At 54.1% G+C, this 23,065-nt stretch overlaps 1 protein-coding gene across 3 annotated transcripts; it reads right to left on the bottom strand.

The window, feature by feature from the left end:
* Positions 1-2,588: 2,588 nt before the first annotated feature.
* MAPK12 (mitogen-activated protein kinase 12) lies at positions 2,589-19,851 on the bottom strand. 3 transcript variants are annotated; one of them, XM_036761407.1, is made up of 12 exons: positions 19,112-19,851; positions 18,667-18,796; positions 11,651-11,709; positions 7,440-7,551; positions 7,129-7,158; positions 6,704-6,751; positions 6,332-6,446; positions 5,898-5,969; positions 5,205-5,284; positions 4,969-5,047; positions 4,001-4,174; positions 2,589-3,248 (listed from the first exon to the last, which is right to left on the bottom strand). In XM_036761407.1, the coding sequence occupies exons 1-12, from the start codon at positions 19,234-19,236 to the stop codon at positions 3,178-3,180; spliced, it is 1,095 nt and encodes a 364-aa protein (XP_036617302.1). In that variant the 5' UTR covers positions 19,237-19,851; the 3' UTR covers positions 2,589-3,177. The 3 variants fall into 3 exon arrangements, with proteins under 3 accessions (XP_036617302.1, XP_036617304.1, XP_036617303.1); XM_036761409.1 differs by having other exon boundaries at positions 2,589-3,251; positions 4,005-4,174; positions 19,112-19,422; XM_036761408.1 differs by lacking the exon at positions 5,898-5,969 and having other exon boundaries at positions 19,112-19,422.
* Between the last annotated feature and the right edge of the window lie 3,214 nt (positions 19,852-23,065).

The following is a 23,065-nucleotide window of genomic DNA, read 5'->3' as shown; positions in this document are numbered from 1 at the left end:
GGACGCTTTGCATTGCATGACACTACAAATACTCACTGTAGCCTCACCATCACCCCGGGGGGGGGGTAGGTGTGCTTATCATCCCCATTTACAGATGAGGAAACTGAGGGGAAGAGAGGTGAAGTGGTTTGCCCAGGGTCCTACAGCTGGCAAGTGTTAGAGGCCACACTTGAGCTTGAGTCCATGGATCTATCCACTGGGATCACCAAGATCAACTGAGGAGCTCAACACTTGTGTTCTTTCAGAGCCTAGAAATAACTGAGAGGCCAGGTGGTAGAGTGTAGCAGCAGAAAGACCTGGGTTCAAATCTTGCCTCCCAAAGTAGAATGGACTGCCAGAGAGGATGGGAGGGTTAGGGGGTTCCCCTCCCCACTGGAGGTCTTCTGTTAGAGGCTGGAAGATCACCTATTGGGGAGAGGGGATCATTTCCTTTCTAGCCATGTGACCCTGGACAAGTCACTTAACTCCTGTCTGCCTCAGTTTTTTCATCTGTAAAATGAGGGGGCTGGATTTGATGCCTTTAAGGCCCCTCCCACCTCTAAATGTACGCTCCTAAACACAGCATGTGGAATTTGGCTGCTAGGTAGCGCAGTGTATAGAGCACAGAAGACTCTTCTTCCTGAGTTCAAATCTGGCCTCAGACATTTACTAGCCATGTGATCCTGGGCAAGTCACTTTGCCCTGTTTGCCTCAGTTTCCTCATTTGTAAAATGAACTAGAGAAGGAAAGGGCAAACTACTCCAGTATCTCTGCCCAAAAAAATACCCCAAAGGGGGGCACGAAGAGTCAGACACAGCTGAAATGACTCAACAACAAAAAGTAAGAATGAGGTGAGATAGGAAGCTGAAGGGGTAAGATTTAACCCCTCTTAGGTGCATGAGATTATACAAGCACAGGCCTTGATTCAATTGCAGAGTTAGCCCCTCTTAACTTGACTCAATTTCAAATCTGGCACAAGTCTTATCTCCTAAAGTAGAAAGCCCTGGGAACACAAAAAGGAGGTTCCTCCCTGGGTCCTGGCCAAGATCTTGAGACGGAGCAGTGTCCTGGAATTAGCCACTCCAAGGACAGGCTGCGCTTGGAGACCTTGAAGGGACTGGCCTCCTTTCAGGGCCTTGCGTAAGATGCAGCATTTGCCAAAAACACCTGGCCTGATGCCTTCTTTGTTCCCAGCGTTATTTATGCCATAAGATTCGGACCCCAAATTGGAATCTCACCCATGGCAGAGACGTCTGGCCTGGGACTTCCATGAGCAGGACCCTGACGGCTGTACCCCCGGGATTCCCCAGCTTGTGTGGTCAGGTGTTGGAGCTCCCCTGCATCGGTGATGACTGTAAATATGTTGATTTTAGTACTTGCCTGTGGGATGGTGATGAGGCAGTTGGAGCCCTGTCTCTTGAGCCATTCCTCTAATCTAGTAATTGCCTTGCTGTCATTATTCTTAAGCCTCCCTCTGCTACTTTCAATCTCCATCTTTCTCGCCTGTATTTTAATAATAAAAGAAAAAAAACCCTTTCGGGCTTCTTGGAGTGCAGAGTGTTTTGTCCATGCGAATCCAAACCTTTACTGGACAGAAGCTACTAGATGGGTGGCACACGGGAGAGTAAATGCTTCCCAGGCACCTCCATATCCCAGCAGCTGCCTCCTGGGTCAGAGCCACAGCGTTAGAGACGTGGGAGGAAGGGTCATCTAGTCCAATCCATGCCCTAAAACCAATCCCCCTCCCTAACAGATGGCCTTCCAACCTCTGACCAAAGCTCTCCAATGAGGAGGATGCCTCCAGCTCTCCCATCCACTCTCAGGCAGCCCATTCCATTTTGAGACAGCTGGGAAGGCTTCCCTGACCTCGAACCTCTATCAGTCTCCTTGTCACTTCTGTCCATCATTCCTGGTTCTGCTCCCTGGGGCCAGGCTAAACAAGGCTGATCCCTGTTCTGCCTGACAGCCTTTCAAGGACTTGAAGCCAACAATGTCCCCCAGGAGCCTTTTCTTCTCCAGGGCTCTCCCCTTCAGCCTCCCTAGGCCTTGCATTCTCTCAGCCACAGCTGGATTTGTCTTAAAAAGTAGCTTTGAAAAGTACTCTGTTCTCAGGTCCCTTGGGAGTTCAGCTCTGGTCTCTGGAAGCTCCTGTAGTCCTAATGTTGCATGGTTCCAGGAGTCTAGAATTTGGCCTGACCCCTGGCTAGATGCTGACTCCAACCCTGAACCAGATGGACCCTGTCCTCTTCCACCCAGTCTTAGCACCTGCCCAAACTGGAGCCTGAGCTCAGCCTCCTGAATGGATGCTACTAGCCCTGGGGAGAGACCATAAGCTCCAGAGTCCTCGGGTCTGGGTTCTAGGTTATTAGGCTTGTAGGGGCTCAGTTTGGGTCCCAATCACTTCTGGATTACAGAAGTGACCCAATCCCACCCCCACAGGATAAGGGCCCCTTCTCCTGGCCCACTCCCATCAGGAGTCCTTCAGGGGCCATCCTACCTACCCTGGCCCCCTCCATAATTGGGCTAGAACAAGAAGGACACATTATTTTGGGGGGGATGTATAGAAACAAGACTCTATCTCCCCCCAAAGCCCAGGATGTTACAAAGCATTTGTTCATTCTTGCCAGGAGTGTTTATTTACATATGGGGTGAAGAGGGATGTTGTCCCTGAGTCACAACTGCCCACTGCAGCCCCTGTGGGGTCCCTCCCAGCTCAAGCTCCGCAGACATCTGGGGGGCAGGGAGTGGATGAAGAGAAGAGGCCTGGACATCAGAGCTAGAAGTTTGAGCTTCCCCCGTCATGAGATAGTATAGAAATCACCACCAGCCACTCAAGATCAGAGTCAGGGTCCAAGGCTTCTGTTGGGGTGTTTGGACCAAGGGGGTGCTGCAGGCTGGCAGGGTTCTCTCCAAATCATCCGGGGGGCCCTGCCTACCCTTCCCCTTACTGATGGGTGACCCCCCTCTCCTAACAGGCTCTCAGCCTCAAAATGGGGGTGAGGGAGAGACAGATCACCCCAGGAGATCTCTGCCCTCCAATCCCAAAGTCACTGTTGGGGTCACTGCCAGCTGAACCCTTCCAGAGTCATCCCAGGAGTCACTCACTGCTGGCCCCCACCCCATCCTCAACTAGGGGTCACCATAAGAGTCTCTACTGGCCTGAATCTGAGGGACCCCTCTTTCCATCTCCACATGGGGTCACAGAGATGTTTCCTTTGAGTCCAGGAGCCGAGGAGGCTTAAAGCTGAGAACTTCTTTGTATGTGACTCCTGGACAAACAGAGATGGGAGGTAGAGAGGGTGGGAAGAAGACAGAGACAAGAAAAGTTTGAGGGAAATAGGGTGAAGTACGGGAATAACAGAGAGAGGGAGAGAAAGACATGAAAAAGACAAAGAAGAGCATGAGAGATGATGAGGAAGGAAAGAAGGAAGGAATGAAGAAAGGAAGGAAAGAAGGAGGGAGGGAGGGAGGAAGGAAGGAAGAAAGAAAGCAGGGAGGGAGGGAAAGAAGGGAGGAAAGAGAAGTAGAAAGAAAGGAAGGAAGGAAGAGAGAGAGAAAGATAGAGAGAGGGAGGGAGGAAGGAAGGAAGGAGGGAGGGAGGGAAAGAAGGAAGGAAAGAGGAGAAATGAAGAAAGAAAGAAAGAAAGAGAAAGAAAGAAAGAAAGAAAGAAAGAAAGAAAGAAAGAAAGAAAGAAAGAAAGAAGGGAAGGAAGGAAGGAAGGAAGGAGGGAGGGAGGAAAGAAAGAAAGAAAGAGGGAGACAAAGAAAGAAAGAAGAAAATAAAGAGAAAGAAAGAAAGAAGGAAAGAGACAAACAGGGAGGATGTAAGAGACAGAGGCAGAGATGGATTTAAAGTGAGAAATCGGATACCAGAGGCAAGGGAGGGGAAAGCCAAAGGAGACAGGCTAAGAGATCACTGGGGGTGGCCAGAGAGGGCAGCGTCAAAGCTGCCAGCCCTCTGCTGCCCAGTTTACATTCCCTCCCCTGTGCCTGGGCTGGGGAGTGGGCTGTGGGTACTCACGTTTCCACTCATCCAGCGTCAGGTCGACGTCATCCAAGGAGTCATCGTACAGCTGGGCCTGTGGCTCCTCCTCGGACTCATGCACAGTCTCAAAGTATGGGTGAGTCAGAGCCTCGGCTGCTGTCACTCGCTTCTCGGCGTCCAGTACCAACATCTTCTCCAGCAGGTTCACAGCTGGGGGTGGGGCAGAAGGAAGTGTTGGGGGCCCCTGGGGTAGCTGACCGAACTTCCGTCCAAGGGCTGAGGCCCAGGAACTACCAGCAGCTGCCCACCCCAACAGGGGCAAGGATGCAGCCCCATAGATAACCAATGGAAACATCCCCAAGCCCCAGATAATAATCCCCAAACACCTGCTCACACCAAACAAGTGTCAGATAACTCCCAAAGCCTGCTCAGCCCCCCACATTAGATCATGCCTTCTCCTCTCTTCAAGCTTTTGCCCTGGCTGTTCCCCCCTGCTTGGAACAGTTTCTCTCCTCACTTCTCTTCTTACTCTTCCCTCGAGCCCAGCCCAAGCACCACCTTGGGCAGGAAGGAGGCCTTTCCTAGTCCCAATGCCCCTCACCAGATGCTGGAGCCTTCCCTTCTCAGATCACCTGTATCTGATGCTTGATCTTTTTAGAATGCAGTGAATGGAATGGACCTCGATGCCAGGAAGACCTTTGTCTGACTGCAAAGCTCACGACAGTGACCCGGCTGGAATCACTTACCTGCTCTCAGCTATTAGCAGGAGACAAAGTGCTGACCTGCATTGGTGGAGGGAATTTCCTCCCCTGGGAGTTCCCTATGCCAGTGGAATCACAGGGGCAAGCCCTAAGCCTATACACCTAGTTGTGTCCATTGCAATGGAAGCCTCTCTGGGGCAGGGACCATTTCTTTGTAGCACAGTGTCTGGCATACAACAGGCATTAACTAGTGCTTGTTGATCGAGGTGCTAGGAAGCTCCGGCTGCCTCCAGCCTCCCTTACCCAAGGGGGTTGCATTCGTCAGGATGGAAGCAAAGTCCTTCTTCTCCAGCTCGGGGAGACTTTCCATGTAGCTCTTTGCCTGCGTGAAGCAAACCTTAGGCCAAGGTGCTGTCTCCCTTCAGGTCACAGGCTCCCCAGCCCAGGACCTCTGAAACCAGTCCCATCTAAGCTGGGCCTGGCTGCCTGGAGGCCCCCGACAACCCTGCCCCTCCCAGGCACTCCCCAAGGACACTCACATCCTGACTCTGAAGACGCTGTACAAACTCTGGGGGAGGCGTCCCAGTCACTTTCATGATCTCCATCAGCTGGTCCAGGTCTTCCCAGGCAGGGCCATGTCAAGGATGGCAGCTCTCAGTTAGGTCCAGCCCACCCCCCCCACACACACACACACACAGCCGACTCAGGCAGGAGGTGAACCAGGCTGAAGCCAAGCTGCCCAGAGCCGAAGCATTTGAGATTCAGGAGCATCGGTCACTCGGGTGTGTTTCCTGTTCCGCTTTATCTGATCCTGGGGGCTAGTCACTGCCTTGGTGGGGGGATCTGCTTTTTAAATGTTCCCCACTTTTTAAGAGGCTTCATCAGTATAGGAAAAGCTCCTAGTGTGGAAAGCCCCTCCACCAGGCAGACTGCTAACTCACCTGTACCTTTTCTCTTAGGGAATTCAATGAGAAGTTAACATGACTCACCCAAGGTCACACAGCCAGGATGGGTCTGCAACAGGATTTGAACCTGTGTCTTCCTGACTATAAGTTTAGGGATGGTCTATGATGGGGTAGGTTAGGGTCTTTTTCTGTGTCTTCACCCGGGAGCTTAACCACAGGTTCTGGGTGCTGATTTGGGGAGCTTTTCCACTATCCAGCTTTCTCCATGACAATTGAGAGCCTATTCCCCTGGTTGTCCCCTCTCCCCCCACAGCCCTCAGAGGATACGATCGCTGCCTTTGAAAAGGATCTTGCCAGTGATCATCTCTGCCATGATGCAGCCCACAGACCAGATATCCACTGAAACAGGGCCCAGTCCAGCCAGGTCAGGCTGGCCAGGGAGGTAGAGCGCGACCCTCACCCATACTGCCACTTGGCATCCCACCCCATGGCTACCAGGCTGCCACCGCCCAGGGACTCACTTCCTCTAGGAAGATTGTCCTGATTACAGCTCCTCCCCTCCCACCTTGAGCTATCAGCCCTGTCCTTGCCCAGGGCCCATCTCCCTCCCCACTCAACCCAAAATCCATCCTCCAGGCCCAGCCTAAAAGTCACTCCCTGCAGGAAGTCTGCCCTGGTTTAGGCCCCAGTCATCACCTGTTTAGGGGCACCCTAGGGCTCCCTGAGGTCAGAGGGCCAGAGGCCTGGGAGGTTCTGATTACCTGTCTGTGTGTAATGCATCCAGTTAAGGATGACCTCCGGTGCCCGGTACCATCTGGTAACCACATAGCCGGTCATCTCACTGTCTGTCTGTCTGGCCAGGCCAAAGTCCAGAATCTGCAGGATAGAGACCTGGGAGGTGGGGGCCGGGAATGCCGCCACCCAGATGTTCCCACGGTTGTATGGCCACCTTAGGTCAGGCCTGGGCTTCCATGTGGTCATCTCCCGTGTCCAGCCTCTGTCAGGCCAGCCTAGCCAGGTGACCTTTCCCCATTTGTGGAAGACATGATGGGGGAGCAGAGTAGACAAAGACCCTGCCCTCTTGTTCTCAGACATCCTCCCTCCCAAGCCCTCAGCCCAGCCGTGTTCCTCACCTTCAGCTCACAGTCCTCATTCACAGCCAGGTTACCAGGTTTGAGATCCTGGGGAAGGAAAGCCTAGCTGCCATGCCATCATCCCCTGTGCCAAAGCCTGTGATGTCCCCCACGTCAAGGCCTCTCCCATCAGATCCCATCATCCCCCTCCATCTCATCTCCCCAATCCCTTTCACAGATGTTCCCTTTCCCTAAGCCTTCCTCATCCATCAAAGCCCAGCTCAAACCTGTGTCCCCCAAGGCACCCTCCCTGGACACCTCAGTCCATGCCAAAGGTGGCAGTCATGGTTGGGGAGAGCAGCATGGGGGAAAGAGAAGGAGAGATGGCCCAGGGCTCGGAGGTGGGAGACCAGGGTCCTTGTGCCCATGACCCACTAGACTGCCCCATCCCTCAGCTGGGGCCACGAGTGAAGAGGGTGACTCACCCTGTGGATGATGCCAGCAGCATGGATGTACTACAGAAGAGAGGCACGTGGTCAGTGATGTCTGCAAGGCTGACACAGCCCTCAGAGCGGGGAGGGGAGAGCTCCAAGCCCCTCCCCAGACCCCTTCTCCCCTTCACAGGCACAGAGACCCCACCCAGCTCCCCCTTGAGTGACCTCCTGACCAGCTGCTTCCGAATCTCCCCAGGGACCCCAGCCATCATGGCGGGCATAAGTGAGCTCCACAGAGTAATGGGCCCAGGAGCATGTGCAGGATGGCACGTGAGGGTCTCATCACGGCCCTAGAGACAGACCTTGAGGCCTCGAAGGATCTGGTAGACCAAGAATTGGATGCGATCATCACTGAGCTTTTCATGCTTCATCAGCTTGCTAAGGTCTGTGCCCATGAATGGCATAACCAGGTAACTGCCGGGGGAGAGGAGGCCTGGTCACTTCCCCTGTGCCATTGTCCGTACCAAGGAAGGGAAGGACACAGCCTTAGGCATCAGGAAACAGCAGATGATGCCCCCTCCCCAAAGCTATTGGGTTTTTTAAAAAGCAGTGATTTCAAAAATATGATGCACTGGGTGGGGGAGGGGTGGGGGTGGCGAATAACTACCTGGGGGCCAAACAAAGAACTAGGAAGGACAAAGGGGACATCGGCTGCTGGGCTGGACAGGACAATGGGGAAGCTGGAGGGCTGAGGCCGGGTGGGGAGGGGGCTTCTCTTCCCAGTTACTTTTTCTTGCAAATATACCTCAATCAGTTAAGGAACCTCCCCCTCCCAGGGGCCCAGTGGAGACAGAAGGAGAGCCAGACCCTGCCCTGAAGAAGGAGATAGTCTCCAGACTATGGTGGGCCTTGAATGCCAGGTTAAGCAGTCTGTATTTTATCCTGGAAGCACTGGGGAGAAATGGAAGGCTCTTGAAGACTGCAGTAACCTGGTTAGTTCTGGGCCTTATGAAGGCTATCTTGGCAGCTGTTATGTAGGCAGGTTAAACTGAGCCTCTTTACCCCCAGAAGGGGGGACACAGAAACAGGTCAGCTCTTTGGGGGAACATTTTGGAGGGCAATCTCTGTCTCTAAAGGGAGTCTGCCAATACCTGAGCTGCAGAGGGTTGCAGTATCTGAATGTGGCTGGGTCAGCTGGCCCTAGATTTGAGCATCCAGCTCCCTTGTCTGGCTGGGGACAAAGCCTCACAGCCCCTAGGCTCTCTTTGTCCCTGGGCTCTCCCTGTCCGGCCTCACGGCCCCTGGGCTCTCCCTGTCTGGCCTCCTAGGTTCTGAGGGCCGCCTGTTCTGGCTGTTCCTCTCTGGAGAGACCAAGAATGTCAGCAGCCTCATTCTCTCCGGCCAGGCAAGGATGAGGCCCTAGCACGTGGACGGGCCAGGACCCAAATGCCACTTGTCTCTCCATGAGCGTGCATGCCTCTAAGGTTTGTATCTGCCTCAACAATCCTGGCAGTTAGCTTACGGTGGTTGTGAAAACCTCTTCTTGAAACCTGAACAGGACTATCCCAAGGAAGACAGATCAGAGAGCGGGGAGGCTTGAGATATTCGTAAAGTACCTGGCACATAACATAGCATAGAGAAGCTAGGCGTGCTTAGGATTATCAATAATCTTAATATAATAGAAGCTGGCTGAGCAGCATGGGCTGCCCCCACAGTCCAGGAGGGGCCTGAACTAGGGCGGCGGCTGAGTGGAGAGAAGGGCATGGTGGAGAGAGGTTGTTGCCCCCCCACTCCCACCCCTACATTTCCAGCCAAACCAGCCTCCTTTTCGGCACTCGCTCTTCCCTGACTCACACCTCTTTTCCCAAATGCCAGAAACACATCTCTGTGTGTAGAAACCCTTTTCTCCCCTCAGGACTTCTGGCCAGTCTTCCCTGACACCACCCCCCCCAGACATGAAAGTTCTCCTCCCCTTCACATTTTTCTGGAGCCAAATGTCTCATATTTCCTTTGCTGCCTCCCCTCTGTCCCCACCTCCTGATACTTGGCTGGGTTCATGTAGCATCTCCCCCATCAGGCCACAAGCTCCTCAGGGGCCATGGTGGTGCCCTTCTTCACCTGGGTATCCCCAGCCCCAGGCTGTATGTAGTAGGTGTTTAATAAATGCAGAATTCAGTGGAAGTGACATGGGAGCTTTCCCAGTGCAGGGGGAAGGAGCGAAAGGAAAGAGGGAGAGATGATTCTGAGGTCTCAGACCTGGAGCCTGGCAAAGTGGCAGGAGGTGCCTCAACAGAGGAAAGTCCGAAGAAGCAACAGGAATTGGGTGGTGGTGGGGGAGGGGAAATGATGACCTTCACTTTGGACAGGCTGAGTCTGGGCAGTGAGCTGGTGGGCCTGCGGTTCTTGAAGTCCCTCGTAAGGAGGAGGGTGATAGGCCAGTTCTCTGCTAAGAGAAGATCAAAGAACTGGGAGCCCGAAGATGGGAGTTCTAGTCCCAGCTCCATGGTTCCCTCACTATGAGACCCTGGAAAAGTCTCTTCCCCTCTGAGCTTTCTTCATCTGTAAAATTGGGGGTGGACTGGATGATGCTGTAGGTACCTTCTACCTCCTAAGGAAGAGAATGGGGGCACGAAGCCTTTAAGGATGCCCCCACAACAGAGGAGGAGGGGCCAGCAGGGGACAGGGATGGCGGGTCTGCCGGGGAGGAGGATGATCAGGAGGCTACAACCTCAGGGGAGGCCGGTGGGGGAGAGCTGTCCCTATCAAAAGCTGCAGAGAAGTCAAAGAGGATGAGGCTTGAGAAGGGGCCCCTGGGGGGTTGAAGTTCAGAGGTCATGAGGGATCCAGGGCTAGGGGTGAAGAGAGATGAGGCATGAAGGGGCAGGTAGTGCTGAGGAAGCAGTGGCAGCCAGGGCACATGACTCCAGAAACCAAGCCTAGGACAAGAGCCATCCTCCGGCTCCCTGCCCTGCCCTGCCTTGCCAGTCCCAGCCCGGCCCAGCCCAGATCTGGCCGGCAAAGATTATCACAGCTCGGGTTACATACTGCATTTTTCATCCCTTGTCCGAGGTTATATTTCACACTCCCTACTGGTCATTAACCACCCGGGCTCAGGGGTCACCCCCTTGGGCCACAATGCCCAGGACAGTGCCCAGATAGCAGAGAGGTGACCTCAGTGAGGGGCGGAGCAGGGGGCAGCTCCCGAGAGGACGTCTCTCCTAGCTAGCTGAAAACTCTCTCCCACAACTCCCCCCAAAGCTCCTGGGTCTGCCCTCTGGGGCCAAGAAAAATCCATCCAGTCCTTCTGACTCAGGACAAAATCCCGGAATCTCGGAGCCCCAGAAAGCCTCCCCAGGACTACCTTAATCTAAACCAAGCGGCCGATGCTGCAGACCCCCAGGCCTCTTGGGAGGGAGCCCATTCCCTCCCCCAGCAACTCACTCCGCTTTGGGACAGGACACCTGCCTCTCTGCAGCTTCCCCACCCTGTGCCTAGGTCTATACTCTGGGGCCAAACAGAACGAGGCTGGTCCCCCAGGGCCAAGGATGGCTGCCTGCTCTGTGCCCACATGTAGCAGGCACTTGCATGATGATAGGCCCAGCCTTCCAATTTTCAGGTGGAAGGGCGTCTCTCCCTCCCACATTTCTCCCTTGCTCCAAAAACCTTCTAGGGCTCCCCACTGCCCCCAAATGTCCCTACATTGGTGCAATCAGCTCCTGGCCTCACTTCTAGATGAGTTTCTGGGTCCCTTCCAGCTCTGACATTCTGGGGATCCTGATAAATCCACGGCTCTCGTTCTGGGTGGGGCCTCAGCTTCCCCATCTGTCTCAGGCTGTGGGGCAGTCCGAGATAGGGCTGACATGTGCCTACAATCCTCAGCCGTTCATGAAGCCTGTTGCAATGGATGGATGTGGGGCACCAAGGGACAGACCGCACTTCCTGCCCTGGCTTATCACAGTCCCCAGCCCAGGGCCCAAGTGGAATTTCTGAGAAATGGGCTAGCTTTTACTACACATGTGAGTGGTGGTGGTAGCAGTGGGAGGGAGAGAAGCTGCCCGCCTGAAGGCCCTGCTTTTCCTGCTGTCTCTGGTGGGTTGGCCCCTCTCATAGTCTATGTTCCAGAGGCTGCTCCTCTTCCCAGCTCCCAGTCAGGGCTGTCTTCCTCAGTGACCCCAGGAAAAGGAGGAGAAACAGCTTCCTGCCTCCACCAGGCCCACAGAGGCTGACATCAGCCAGGGACCAGTCAGGGCTCAGTTTGGGGTCTGGGGAGGGGCTGGACAGCCAGGCTGGGGGGAGAGGGGAGAGACCTCGGGGACCCTATTGATGCCCTCAGGGCTGAGGTCTGCCCCCAGCACAGGCCTCTGGGCACACTGTGGTGGAAGTGGCCCAGTCCTCCTGCTCTGGCTGGTAAGTTGGCCTGGCCCAGAAGGCCTACCCCCAGCCCAGGCTGGGAGCTCCATAAGGGCAGGGTTTAGGACTGTCCCTCTTCTGTCCCTCCCAGACTGGAAGCTTCCTGAGGGCAAGAGCCAGGCCCCCCCAAGATGGCCTCCCGCTATGGTCTGTAGCTACTCACAAGTCTGTGAAGTCGTCCAGTGTGTCATCAGGGGTGAAGACGTCCAGCAAGCCGATCACCTGGGGAAACAGGACAGCCTGAGAGACAGTAGTGAACGTTGCCATTTCTACATGTTCGAAGGCCATCCCACGCTCTCTCATCTGACCTTCACACCAGCCTGGGAAGAAGGTGCCATGTTATCACGATTCTACTGATGAGAAAACTGAGGTAGAGAAGTTTGGTGACCCCAGGGCACTGCAGCTAAGTGTCTAAAGCATATTTTGGACTCAGTCTTCCTGAGTCCGAGGCCGTATCTAGTAATGGGTGGAAGGTGGGGAAGGAGTCCACCTCCTCACAGGAAAGGGTGACTTTTCCAATTGCCAGAATACTTGCTTCTTGGGCAGCCAGGGGCCAGCTGCCCAAGCTGCCCAGGAGGGCACAGGTGAACCTCTGATCTGAATCATGCCCAACAGTTCATGCTTGGGGGCTCCTTTGGACTTCCAAATCCTGTGTGCCCCCTTGGGTGCCCAACAGCACAGCTAAGAAGCTACCCAAACAGGAATCATGCATGCAGAGCTGGGAGAGGTCTGGTGGAGACCCAGGTTCTGTGGCTACTGCCTCTCCACCCTCATCCCAACTTGGACCTCCACAATAACTGGCTGTGGCCTGGACGATGTCCTGGTCATGGAAGAGCCACGCCCCAACCCCAGGAAGGGCTGATGGCAGTGTGACATCCTGCCTACCTGCCCCCCCCAACTCTCTCCATCTTCCGGGGCTCCTGTGTGGCCTGAGGGGAGGGGGCACAGATATATATGGGCCCAGAGAGACAGTCAAAGGGGGTAAGATGAGGCAGGGTCAGTAACATCTCTCTGCCCTCCCTACCCCAGCCCTCTGCAGAGACAGCGCCTAACATGCCTCCCCAAGTATCCGCTCAGCCCCTAATCCAGTCACCCGCCCCAGCTGTCTCCTTGGCCCGAGCAGGCCATCCTCCCACCATTGTCTTCAGAGCCTCCCCCAGAGCCAAGCTCACGGATCTCCCAAGCCTCCCCCCTCACAGGCTATTTTCAGCTTGTGACAGACCAGGACAGGCCCTTCTATGAGCCCATTCCCTGCCTGCACCCCCAGCCTACTGACCAGGCCTCAGAATGAGAGCCTGCCTAGAGAGGGCAGCATGGAGAAGCCAATTCCCTGGGCCTAGAGCCACTCACTAGACCCCCTTGGTCATAGCCTGTCAGAGTTGGAACCTGGGGAAGGGGGGCGCTGTGGGCTCCAAACCCTCCCCTTTCCCCCTCTCCCACCTCCACCAGGATCCCATCAGCCTCTCTGTCTTCTGACCTGCTCAGATCTCTGAGCTGGAAGGACGTGGCCCTCAGAGGCCCCAACCTGGACAAAAACCCCTACTTCATGCCTACATTTCTGACCATCAGGCCTCCTGTGATCAGCTCCCATAATGGGGAACTCACTACCTCCTGAGGCACCCCGTTCCATAGCTGGGCACCTGTTTGTTGGGATATCTGCCCGAAGTTGGCCTGCGTTCCCACTTCCCCTCTGGGGCTAAGTCCCCTTCCCCATGACTCCCTTCACCTCCCAGCCCCCACCTTACCTATCTTCTGCCTTCCCCTACCTTGGGCAGTCATTAATGGGCATCAGATCTATGCATATATTTTGGCTATTCCATGACCCCGACTAATGTCCACAGGTTCTAGGAGCCACAGCAATGTCAGTAAGAGCCAGCTACACTGCTGTGGAGGAGACCCTGGCCCACCGAGTGATTGGCCCTGGGGTAGAGAAGCTTGGGTCCAGTTCTGGGCATCATGAGCCAGAGGGGATCCACCGGAAGGCAGCCAGGCCATGAATAGAGCCCAAGGCCCAGGAAGATCAGCTTAGAGAGCTGTAGAAGCCTTGGGGGTCATGAGAGTGTCTTCAGGCATCTGAAGGGCTGCCCAAAGGGGAACAAACTGTCTACAGGGGGAGTGAGCTCCCCATCCCTGGAGGTCTTCAAGCAGAGGCTGGGTGATTCCTTGTCAAAGATGAAAGGATTCCTTCTCAGGTATAGGCCGTCCTGGCTGCCCTTCAGAGGGCAGGTCAGGGCACCACAGTGCTCAGAGCACTGGCCATCGAGTCAGGAAGATTCATCTTCTAGGTTCAAATCCAGCCTCAGACACTTCCTAGCTGTGTGACCCTGGGCAAGTCACTTTACCCTGTACCATCTGTAAAATGGGCTGGAGAAGGAAATAACAAAACACTCCAGTATCTCTGCCAAGAAAACCCTAAATGGGCTCACAGGGAGTCAGACATGACTAAAATGATTAAACAACAAAAAGACTTCGTGATCTAGGGTTCCAGGTACTCAGAGCTGTCCAGGCCCCAGCCATGAGGCCAAGATAGCCTTTTCCTCTCCTCGCTCAGGGCTGACCCTCAACTATTCGCTGCTTCCCCCACCCCCTTCCCAGGCTCCTTGCACAGGGAGGACCTTGAGTGCCAAGGCCAAGGGCAGATGATCAGGACGGCAGAGAGAAGCTTCCAGAGTTCCGGAATCTAGACAGGCCTTATAAAATCTTAGGGAAGGAACATGAACTTGAGTGGGGGCCTCGATCTCCTGGGGGGCCTCTAGTTCCCACAAAGACCCCCACCTTAGCCTGGGGGCTGCCCTAGGGCCCTGCCTCTCCTCATTCCAGGACCACGGCCAGGTACACAGCCCAAAGGGCCCTTTCTGCTCCATCCCCAGACTGATTCCAGTGCAGCAAGTCCTGGCCTGGTCTGAGGGAGCTGAATTAAGATCAGACAGCTCTGACACGTTAGATCACAGCATTATTTGGGCACAAGCCGTTCTATCCTGGCTCACAAACTGGACTGAGCCAATGCCAAGCCTGTGGACAGGGCAGGACAGTGTCCGCCTGAGTCCTGAGGCTGGTCCTGGGGGTAGGGGTAGTCTGCCAGCGTAAATCCCCAACCCCCATCCCCAGTCCTGAGAAAGAGGCCCAACTACAGGCAAGAGCCTCCAAATGAACACAGTCCAGTGTCTGCAGGATGAGACCAAGATTCACAGCTCTAGAATTGCTAGAAATCCTCTAACAACTTCACTTTACAGATGAGGAAACTGAGGCACAGGTGTGGAAGGCATTGCCCAAAGGGTCAGACATTGTCTGTGGATAGGCTGGGGGCATGACCTCTGGCAAAGTCAGGGGCCAACAGCTGGGTAGATTGGGACAGCCAAAAGCTTGGCTTAAAGAGAAAGGACAAGGCATGGGGTTTCACAGAGATAAAGGGACCCCCACCCCAGGGATTTAATGATTTCCCCAAGCTGGAGCTTCTGGAGACTTCCTTAAAGGCAGCTTGGGGCTCTAAGAGGCGGAGGTGAGGAAGGAAGTGCTCCAGGCACTGGGAACAGCCTGGGCGAAGGCCTGGAGAGGAGAGATGACACAGCAGGCAAGCCAGATTTTCTGGGCTATAGAATTAGAGGTCTGCCTGTTTCCTACCTGTCTTTGTCTCCCTCTTCCTCTCCCAGTCTCTTTATCCCCATCTCTCTCAGACACGGAGGAAGAACTAGGGGCTAATTTGTTTCTCTGGGGTGCTTGGTCTCCTGAGATTGCTTATGGATGGGGAGCTGGGCTAAGACAAGGCTAACCCCTGAGGAGGGGGACTGCTAGGCCTTTCTGGACCCAACACCCTCCTCACAGCAGGACCTGGTTCCCTGGCTCTATGTTCTCCTGACGCCGCCAGCAGCCCAAAGTCACTGCCTACACAAAGCTTCAACAAGTCCTGGAAACTCTATGCAGACCAGCTCACTTCTCTCTGGAAAACGGGGCTAAGAATGCTTGAATCACCTCCTCCTGGTGGAGGTGGCTGTGAGGAAAGTCCACATTTATCTAGGAACATGGAGACTCCCTCGGTAGAATGTAGAAGTCCCTGGAGGGCAGGGGCTGTCTTTGTTTCTTCCGGATCTACCATAGTGCCTACAGCAAAGTAGGCGTTTAATAAATACTTGCAGATTGATTGTAAGCCTCCAGTGGCCACAGAGGCGGCTGGTCTGTTACATTGTTATTAATTTCATTCCATAAAGTGGAGGAATCCAAGAGCTGCGGGTGGTGGGCACCTCAGACGGCAGCTGGTCCCATTTCCTTCTAAGTGGAAGAATTCTTTCACCACATACTTGAGGAGCCAGCTAGCCTCTGACTGAACACTCCTAGAGACAGGGAGCTCACTACCTGTAGAGGCAGCCCTGTCTACTCACTTCAGGCGGCTGGAAACGTGAGGACGTTCAAATTGCTTCTCTGGCTTTCTCCGCTGCTCCCATGCCCCGTGCGGTCAAGTAGAAGGACTGAGTCCCTTTTCTGCATAGCAAACTGACACACAGATACCTGAAGACAGCCATCATGACCCACCCCACTCCCAAGTCTTCTCTTCTTGGGGCAGCAGGTGGATACAGCGCTGGATCTGGACTTAGGAAGACCTGAGTTCAAATCTAGCTGTGTGACCCTGGGCAAGTTACTTTAACCCTGTTTGCCTCAGTTTACTCACCTGTAACATAAGTATAACAATGCCTACTTGTAAGGATCAAATGAGAAAATGTGTGTAAAGCACTTAGCGCAGTGCCTAGCATACAGTAGGTGCTATATAAAAGCTTATTACTCTACCACCTCTTCTCAAGGTTAAATATTCCCCATTTCTTCAGCAAAGGATGGTCACCCATTCCCTTGCCATCCTGTTACCCTGTCTTATTAATGTCCTTCCTAAAATACAATGACTAGGACCAGAAACCATGCTCCGGATGATGAAATAGGTCCAGAGAGGGTAAGTCACTTGGCTGGGGTCACACAGCGTTAGTCCATTATGGGGCATCCCTTCATCCAGCTACAGCCAGATCTCCCCTCCAGAAGATGATGAGGGTAGGGGAACCACCGTCTCCCAGGGCCAAACTTAGCAGCCTCCTGCTTCCAGAAAAGTGGGCACAGGGGAGTGGAGGGTGGGAGGGGAGACAGAAGGAGCGTAGGCTTCAGATGTGTCCTTGCCCCTGGCACAGGCATTGCCCCCCCTCAAGATCAGACCTTGGAATGGAGGGCATGGAATGTTACCACTCCCTGAGGAGTCTTCTTTCTTGCTGGTCCCTCTACTTCCCTCTTCTTCTCCCTCCCTCCCTCCCATCCTTCACACTACTGACAAAATAACGTAGCTGGGAGCCCGCTCTGACCACCCTGCTCCCCTGCCCAACAGCCTCTGTGGAGATGAGCCAGGCTCAGTCATGCTCAGGAAGAGCGGAGAGCCCTGGACTCTAGGAGTCAAGCTCAGCTTCCACTGCTGCCTTCCCATTCTCTGCAAGGTAATGTGGTCGTGTAAAGGGTTCTGGGCTTGGCCAGGAAGATGACAGCTCTAGTGGGACCTCTGGGAGCCTCAGTTTTCCCATTTGAACAATGGGGATGACAGCCTGATTCCTGCCTCACTGAGTGCTTGGGAGGCTCAAATGATAGCAGCATTTCTAGAGCACTTCAAGGTTGGCAGAGCATGTCATCTCATTCGGGCATCACACCTTGTGAGGCAGGTTCTATTCTCCCCAGCTATATGGTGCAGAGGATTGAGCCTGGAATCAGGAGGACCTGAGTTCAAATTTGGCCACAGATATTTACTAGCTGGGTGACTCAGGGCAGGCTATTCAACCTCTGTTTACCTCCCAGGGCTGTTGTGAGGATCAGATGAGATGATACTTGTAAAGGGCTTAGCACAGTGCCTGGCACACAGTGGGTGCTTAATAAATACGTGCTCCTTTCTGTATGTTATGGATGAGGAAGCTGAGTCTGAGGTAGGCCAAGGGGCTTGCTCAATATGTGCATAAAGTACTTTATAAATGTCACAGCACTCTAGAAACAATTATGCTTGTGCCCTCCAGACACACTCCATGCTCTCCTGCCTCTCGGCACAACATTCCCCCTGCCTCGAATGTCCTTCTTCCTTCTTTGCCTATAGAGTTCCAACTCGTGCTTTAAATACAAACTCAGAGGCCACTTCCTCTAGGAAGCCTTCCCTGACGTCCTCAGACCAGCCAGGAGCTGTCCCATCAGGCCACACAGACCTCTCAGAAGTCTGTCTTTATCACACACAATGAAGACAGGTTCAGGGTCTTTTCTAAAATTTCTCTTCTCCTCCAGCACAGCAAGGACATGCTGCAGATTCCTAATAAATGTTTCATTTTTTTTGAAGGAGCAAACCTGAGCATAGCAGGTTTGGAGGAAGGGGCAGAGGAGGGATGTCCTGGGCATGTGCCCTTGGGAAGCTCCCTAGCAAAGGAAGAAGACACTGAGATTTCACAATATTCCAGGATAAACTCATTAGCCAAGTGGTTGGGTGGGGGGGAGGGGGGGAGAGTCTAGTTAACTGCAGTTAGTCTTAGGGCACTGGGGAACGGCTTTCAGGCTCCCCAGGTCTCAGGGGTGAGTTTGCCCGTTGGCCCCTTAGCATGGGGGCCATCATTAGTGGGCAGGGCTGAGACCCACAGTCTTGAAGCACAGTAGAGGCTGGACTTAAAGGCCTGGGAAGGCCAGACCTAAAGGCCTGGGAGTGTGTGCATGGTGGGAGGTGGGGTGGCGCATTTGAGGCGCAAATTCCAGGCCTTTGCTCTCCCCCTCCACCCACCATTACTTGTACCCCAGAGAATACGTGCCCCGGAGCTCCCATCCTGCGGGCCCTGCTCAGATCCTCAAAAACCACTGGAGGCTAAATTACAAAGAAAGGTCACCCCATCTGCCTCCTCAGATAATCTGTTCTCTCAGATAAAAAAGAATGGAAGAATCTGATCAGGAACTTCTCCCCGAAAAGCTTCGGGAGTCCCATGCTGCCTCCAAAACGGGGCGGGGGGGGGGGGCCTGCCCCGTCTTTCCTGTCAGTCTGTAAGTTTCGGGGGTGGGGGCGGGGCCAGGCCAGCCCAAAGTCTGTCAGCCGCAGCCGCAGCCAGCACAGCATGCTGAGGCCCCCTCCCCACCTCCCCGGGAAGCTGGCGAGTAGCCCGATGGGCAGGCGAGCAGGTAGGCGCAGGGCTCACTCACATTCTCGTGCCGCATGTGTTTGAGCAGCCGCAGCTCCCGATATGCGCGCTTGGCGAACAGCTCCGACTGGAAGGGTCGGTACAGCTTCTTGATGGCCACCTTGGTGCCGGTCCTGCTGTCAATGGCCGAGCTAGAGGCCCGACACCCGAGCACTCAATCACCCCTGCTGATGAGGCGTCAGGACGTTCTCCCTCCCTCCCCCCAGGAAGTCCAGGGAGCCCGGAGCTGGGAAGAAGGGGTCCTCTCCTTTCCTTCCACGTGCATTCTGCCCCCCCTCCCGGGGTGGGGGGGGCACCTCCAGCGGCCACCTTCTGGGAACGCTCCCCGGGGCCCAGCTCACCAGCCCCCTCAGCCTCCAGGGCTGGGTCCCATGAAGGTGAGGCCCCATCCGAGCACCCCTGCCCAGTCCCTCAGCCCCGTCCCGGTTCTCCCCGCCGGCACTCACCACACGGCCCCGTAAGCCCCCGAACCCACTGGCTGCAGGTCCCGGTAGAGTTCCCGCACCTCCCACGCAGTCTTAGTGACCTCCTGCCGGTAAAAGCCCTTCCGGGGGGGCGGAGGGGAGCTCATGGCGGCCGGATTGGGGTGCCGCGGAGGTCGCTGACCCCCTGTGTTCAGACGCTCTCACACTCACTTTCGGACACACGCGCGCGCATGCACAGACACACATACACAAACACTACACTCCCACAAAGGGCCGACCCGCAAGGGTATTTTCCCCCCAACCGGGAGAGTCTAGAGGCTGGGGCTGCCCCCCACCCGTAGCCCCGCCCTAGGCCCCCGAGAGTGAAGGGGGCCACTCCCCCACTCTGTCCCGGGTTCTCTTCTCTTCCCCTTGCGCCCCCTTTCCTAAGTCTCAGTCTCTCTCTCTCTCTCTCTCTCTCTCTCTCTCTCTCTCTCTCTCTCTCTCGTCCTTTTTCTTTCTCTGCTTTCCTTTTGGACTGGTACTCCGGTACTTTCTCTTTCTCTCTGTTCCTCAGCCTTTGGTTCTTTCTCTCTCTCTGTCTCGATCTCTGATCTCTGTCTGTCTCTGTGCGTCACCCCCCTCCTTCCCTCTCTGGTTTCTATAGCTTTCTCTCTCTGCCTCACTCTGTCTTTAGCTGTCCGTCTGGTTCCACTTCTCTCTCTCTCTCTCTCTCTCTCTCTCTCTCCTTTCCTCTTGGACTCGTACTCTGGCTCTTTCTCTTTCTGTCTGTTCCTCAGCCTCTGGTGGTTTTTCTCTCTCTGTCTCGATCTCTGATCTCTGTCTCTCTGTCTCTGCGCGTTAATGTCTCTCCTTCCCTCTCTGATCTCTGTAGCTTTCTCAGTCTCTCGCTCGCTCGCTTTCACTGTGCTCTCCCTTTCCTAGTCTCCAACGCTCTTTGTTTGTCTTTTCCCCTCGGACCAGGGGCTCTCTAAGCCTCTGTTGATCCTCAGGCAGTGGGGCCCCAAGTGACCCCGGCCCTTTCTCCTCTTCCCTTGGGGAGCGGCCCCAACTATCTGCTGGGGGAAGGGGCAGCGGGGAGGCGCCACCCTCTATTCCCTCCCCTTCCCTATCTTTCCTTCCCCTCCCCCTCCCTTTCCAGTCCCCCCTCTCTCTTTTCCTCTTCCTTCCTTTTTCAGCCCTACCCTGCCTCCCTTCCTCTTCCTCTGGCATCAGCTCCCAAGGGAACTAGGGTGGGGGTGGGGAGGAAGCAGGGCCCAAGTCTCTGGAGCTTCCTTTGACAACATCCACTTGCACGTTAAGAATTAGAAAGTGCGTCCCTCACCAGAAACCCGTGAAGTCGTTATCTCCATTATATTATGTAGGGAAGCTGAGGCTGGCTGGAGGGGAGGGAGAGCCTCCCTCCATTTAGAGCGGAACTCCTCCATTTAGAACTGGTCTCCTGGGTCCAACCCTCTTTCCAGGAGAAAAGAACTTTTCTCCCCCACTCTAACTGCGGCCCTGGACCAAACAGCCCCAGAAAGTTGGAGCAGCCCCGGGACTTCGAACTGTCTGTGAAATCTTCGGCTGCCTACAACCTACAAGTGACAAGCCTGAGTCTGTCAACACCACCCAACTGCCCAAGCAGTTGTTGTTGTGTGTGTGTTTGGTATCTGTGGGCCTGCTCTCTCTGGCTCTCCTCCTGCCTAGCAGACCACTCCTGCTGGGTCTCTTGGGATTTCCCCCTTCTCCTCCCCCCACCCCCCAAAGCTCTGGTCTTTGAACCGGTTTCTCCACTCAGCCGATGCTCTTGCTGCCTTGGGTCCGGTTTTCCCTTCTGTGCAAAAGTCTCTTACATCTCTGATCTCTGGCCCCGCTATTCCCTGAGCTCCAGCCTTGCCTTGCCAGCTACCTGCTCTGCCTTCTGTCATTTCCAACAAATGAGTCACACTCCCAAGCTGATGTCAATCATGTCCTTACGGGGGTCTGGTCCTGGCCAGTGGTCCAGGCTAATATCCATCTCTAGCCAGCTTGGATTAGCTAGAGAGATCTGCTTGTTAGATTTTCATTGTGAACATTTATGACTCAGAAATCAGCAAGTGCTACGAATCAGGACTTGATTTATCATTTTGTTGATTGTCTGTATTTAAGACAGTGATAGAGGAAATAGTAATAATGCAGGTTAAACTTCAAAGTGGGTCAAGTGGATAGTTTTTTTGCCCCTTAAAGCTGATTGTTAACAATTTATGACCACACCCCTGCCAGTGGTCCCCCAGTCCATTGTCAGTTCTAAGAAAGGAGACACTGTATCTGAACCTTGTACCTTGCCCCAAGTTGGCGACGGGCATCTTTACACAAGTCCACAGAATCTTAGAATTTCGAGGGATCCCAGAGGCCTATGTGTGCCTATAAAGGAATGTTGCCTACACCATGCACCAAAGATGGTCCTTCCATTTGAAGATGAGCAACTCCCTCCCTCCTTATACAGTACATTCCACTTTGGTGAGGTAATCCTCTTTGTTAGAAAGACCTTTGTTAGAAAGGTCTTGATTCTAGGTAAAATCTTCCTCAGTACAACTTCTCCCCACTGCTGCTGGTCATGCCCTCTGGGGCCAAGCAGAACAAAGCTAATCCTCCACCCCCTCCACACAACAGCCCTTTATGGGCTTAGGTACAGTGATCATAGCCCCTTGCTAAACCATAGGGTAGATATGTTGAGAGGGAATTCCAGGTGGAGCTGTCCAGCAGGCAGCAGTTGGTGATGTGAGAGTGGAGAGAGAGAGAGAGAGAGAGAGAGAGACAGAGACAGAGAGAAGACAGACAGAGAAGGGGGAGGAGAGACAGAGGGGGGGGGAGAGAGAGAAGGGGAGAGGAGAGACAGAGAAGAGGAGAGAGAGAGAGAGAGAGAGAGAGAGAGAGAGAGAGAGAGAGAGAGAGAGAGATTAAAGGGCCATGTATAGATTTGGGGATCATCTGCATAGAGATGAAAAATAAATCTATGAGAATTGAAATTACCAAGGGAGAGTGAAAAGAAGAAAAGAAGACCCAGTTCAGAGTCTTGGGAGATTCTCACATTTCAGAGCTTATAGGAAGACAATAATCTACCCATGACAATTGAAAATACAACATCAGATAGGCTTGTGTTTGTCATCGATTAATTAACTTAGCTTAATTAATTTAACTAATCTAAGCCTCTCCCCTAACTTTCACCTCTCTTATTTCTGTGGAGACTACCATCCATGTCCAAGTCACCGAGGTTTAGAAACTGAGTCATCCTTTAGCCTGGCAAAAAGGATAGGAGGGACGTTTGAGCTGTCTTCAAGTATCTGGAGGCAAATCCCAAGTATTAGATGGAAGAGGAATTAGCCTGGTTCAGCTTGGCCCCAAAAGGCAGAACGAGGAGCAGGTGGAAGTGTCAGGGCAAATGATGTCAGGGCTGTCCCAAGGTGGGATGGGCAGGGGGCTACCCTCATTGGAGGTCTTCAGGCAGAGTTTGGGTGAGGACTTGCTGCTGCTCTGACATTTTGTGACTCTTCCCTCTCCCTCAGCCCCCAGTCCAGTTCCCAAGGCTCTTCTCCACTCACACAGCCACAAGCCTAGTTGGGCCCTCAGCTCTCACCTAGACTGTCCTAAATTTCTCTGCTTGCTTCCAGGTTTTGCTTTCCCCAATCCACCTCCCATAAACTGTAAAAATCACCTTGCTTAGGCACAATTCTGACCATGTTACCCCTCTCCTAAAAGACTTTTAGCGTGTGGATGCCCCCAGCCCCAATGGAGGGGCGGGGCAACATGAGGCTGGGGACCCAAGTCCCTCAGCCCTACAGGTTTCCAGAGAGTTCCCTGCCCTAGTCTTTCCTCCTTCTGCGATCTGATTTACAGATTACCTGGGGAAGCCCTGGGCAGGCCATTCTCTCTACCTTTGTCTCCAATACTGTTTGGAGACCCATGAACTTGGCCAGCCAGAGGATTGAGGAAGGGAGCTGGCTGGAGGAGCTG

The sequence above is a fragment of the Trichosurus vulpecula genome, chromosome 5 (genome assembly GCF_011100635.1).
Source record: "Trichosurus vulpecula isolate mTriVul1 chromosome 5, mTriVul1.pri, whole genome shotgun sequence".
Taxonomy (NCBI): Eukaryota; Metazoa; Chordata; class Mammalia; order Diprotodontia; family Phalangeridae; genus Trichosurus; species Trichosurus vulpecula.
This window is presented reverse-complemented; position numbering and strand designations above follow the sequence as displayed.

Coding starts and splice junctions, on each gene's coding strand:
- MAPK12 (XM_036761409.1), bottom strand. CDS start 19,236: ATGAGCTCCCCTCCGCCCCCCCGGAAGGGCTTTTACCGGCAGGAGGTC. Junction 5,285..5,897: donor CCTTTTCAAAGGCAGCGATC/GTATCCTCTGAG, acceptor CTGCCTGGGAAG/ACCTGGACCAGCTGATGGAG. Junction 3,252..4,004: donor ACCTGACGCTGGATGAGTGG/AAACGTGAGTAC, acceptor TCTCTGTTTGTC/CAGGAGTCACATACAAAGAA.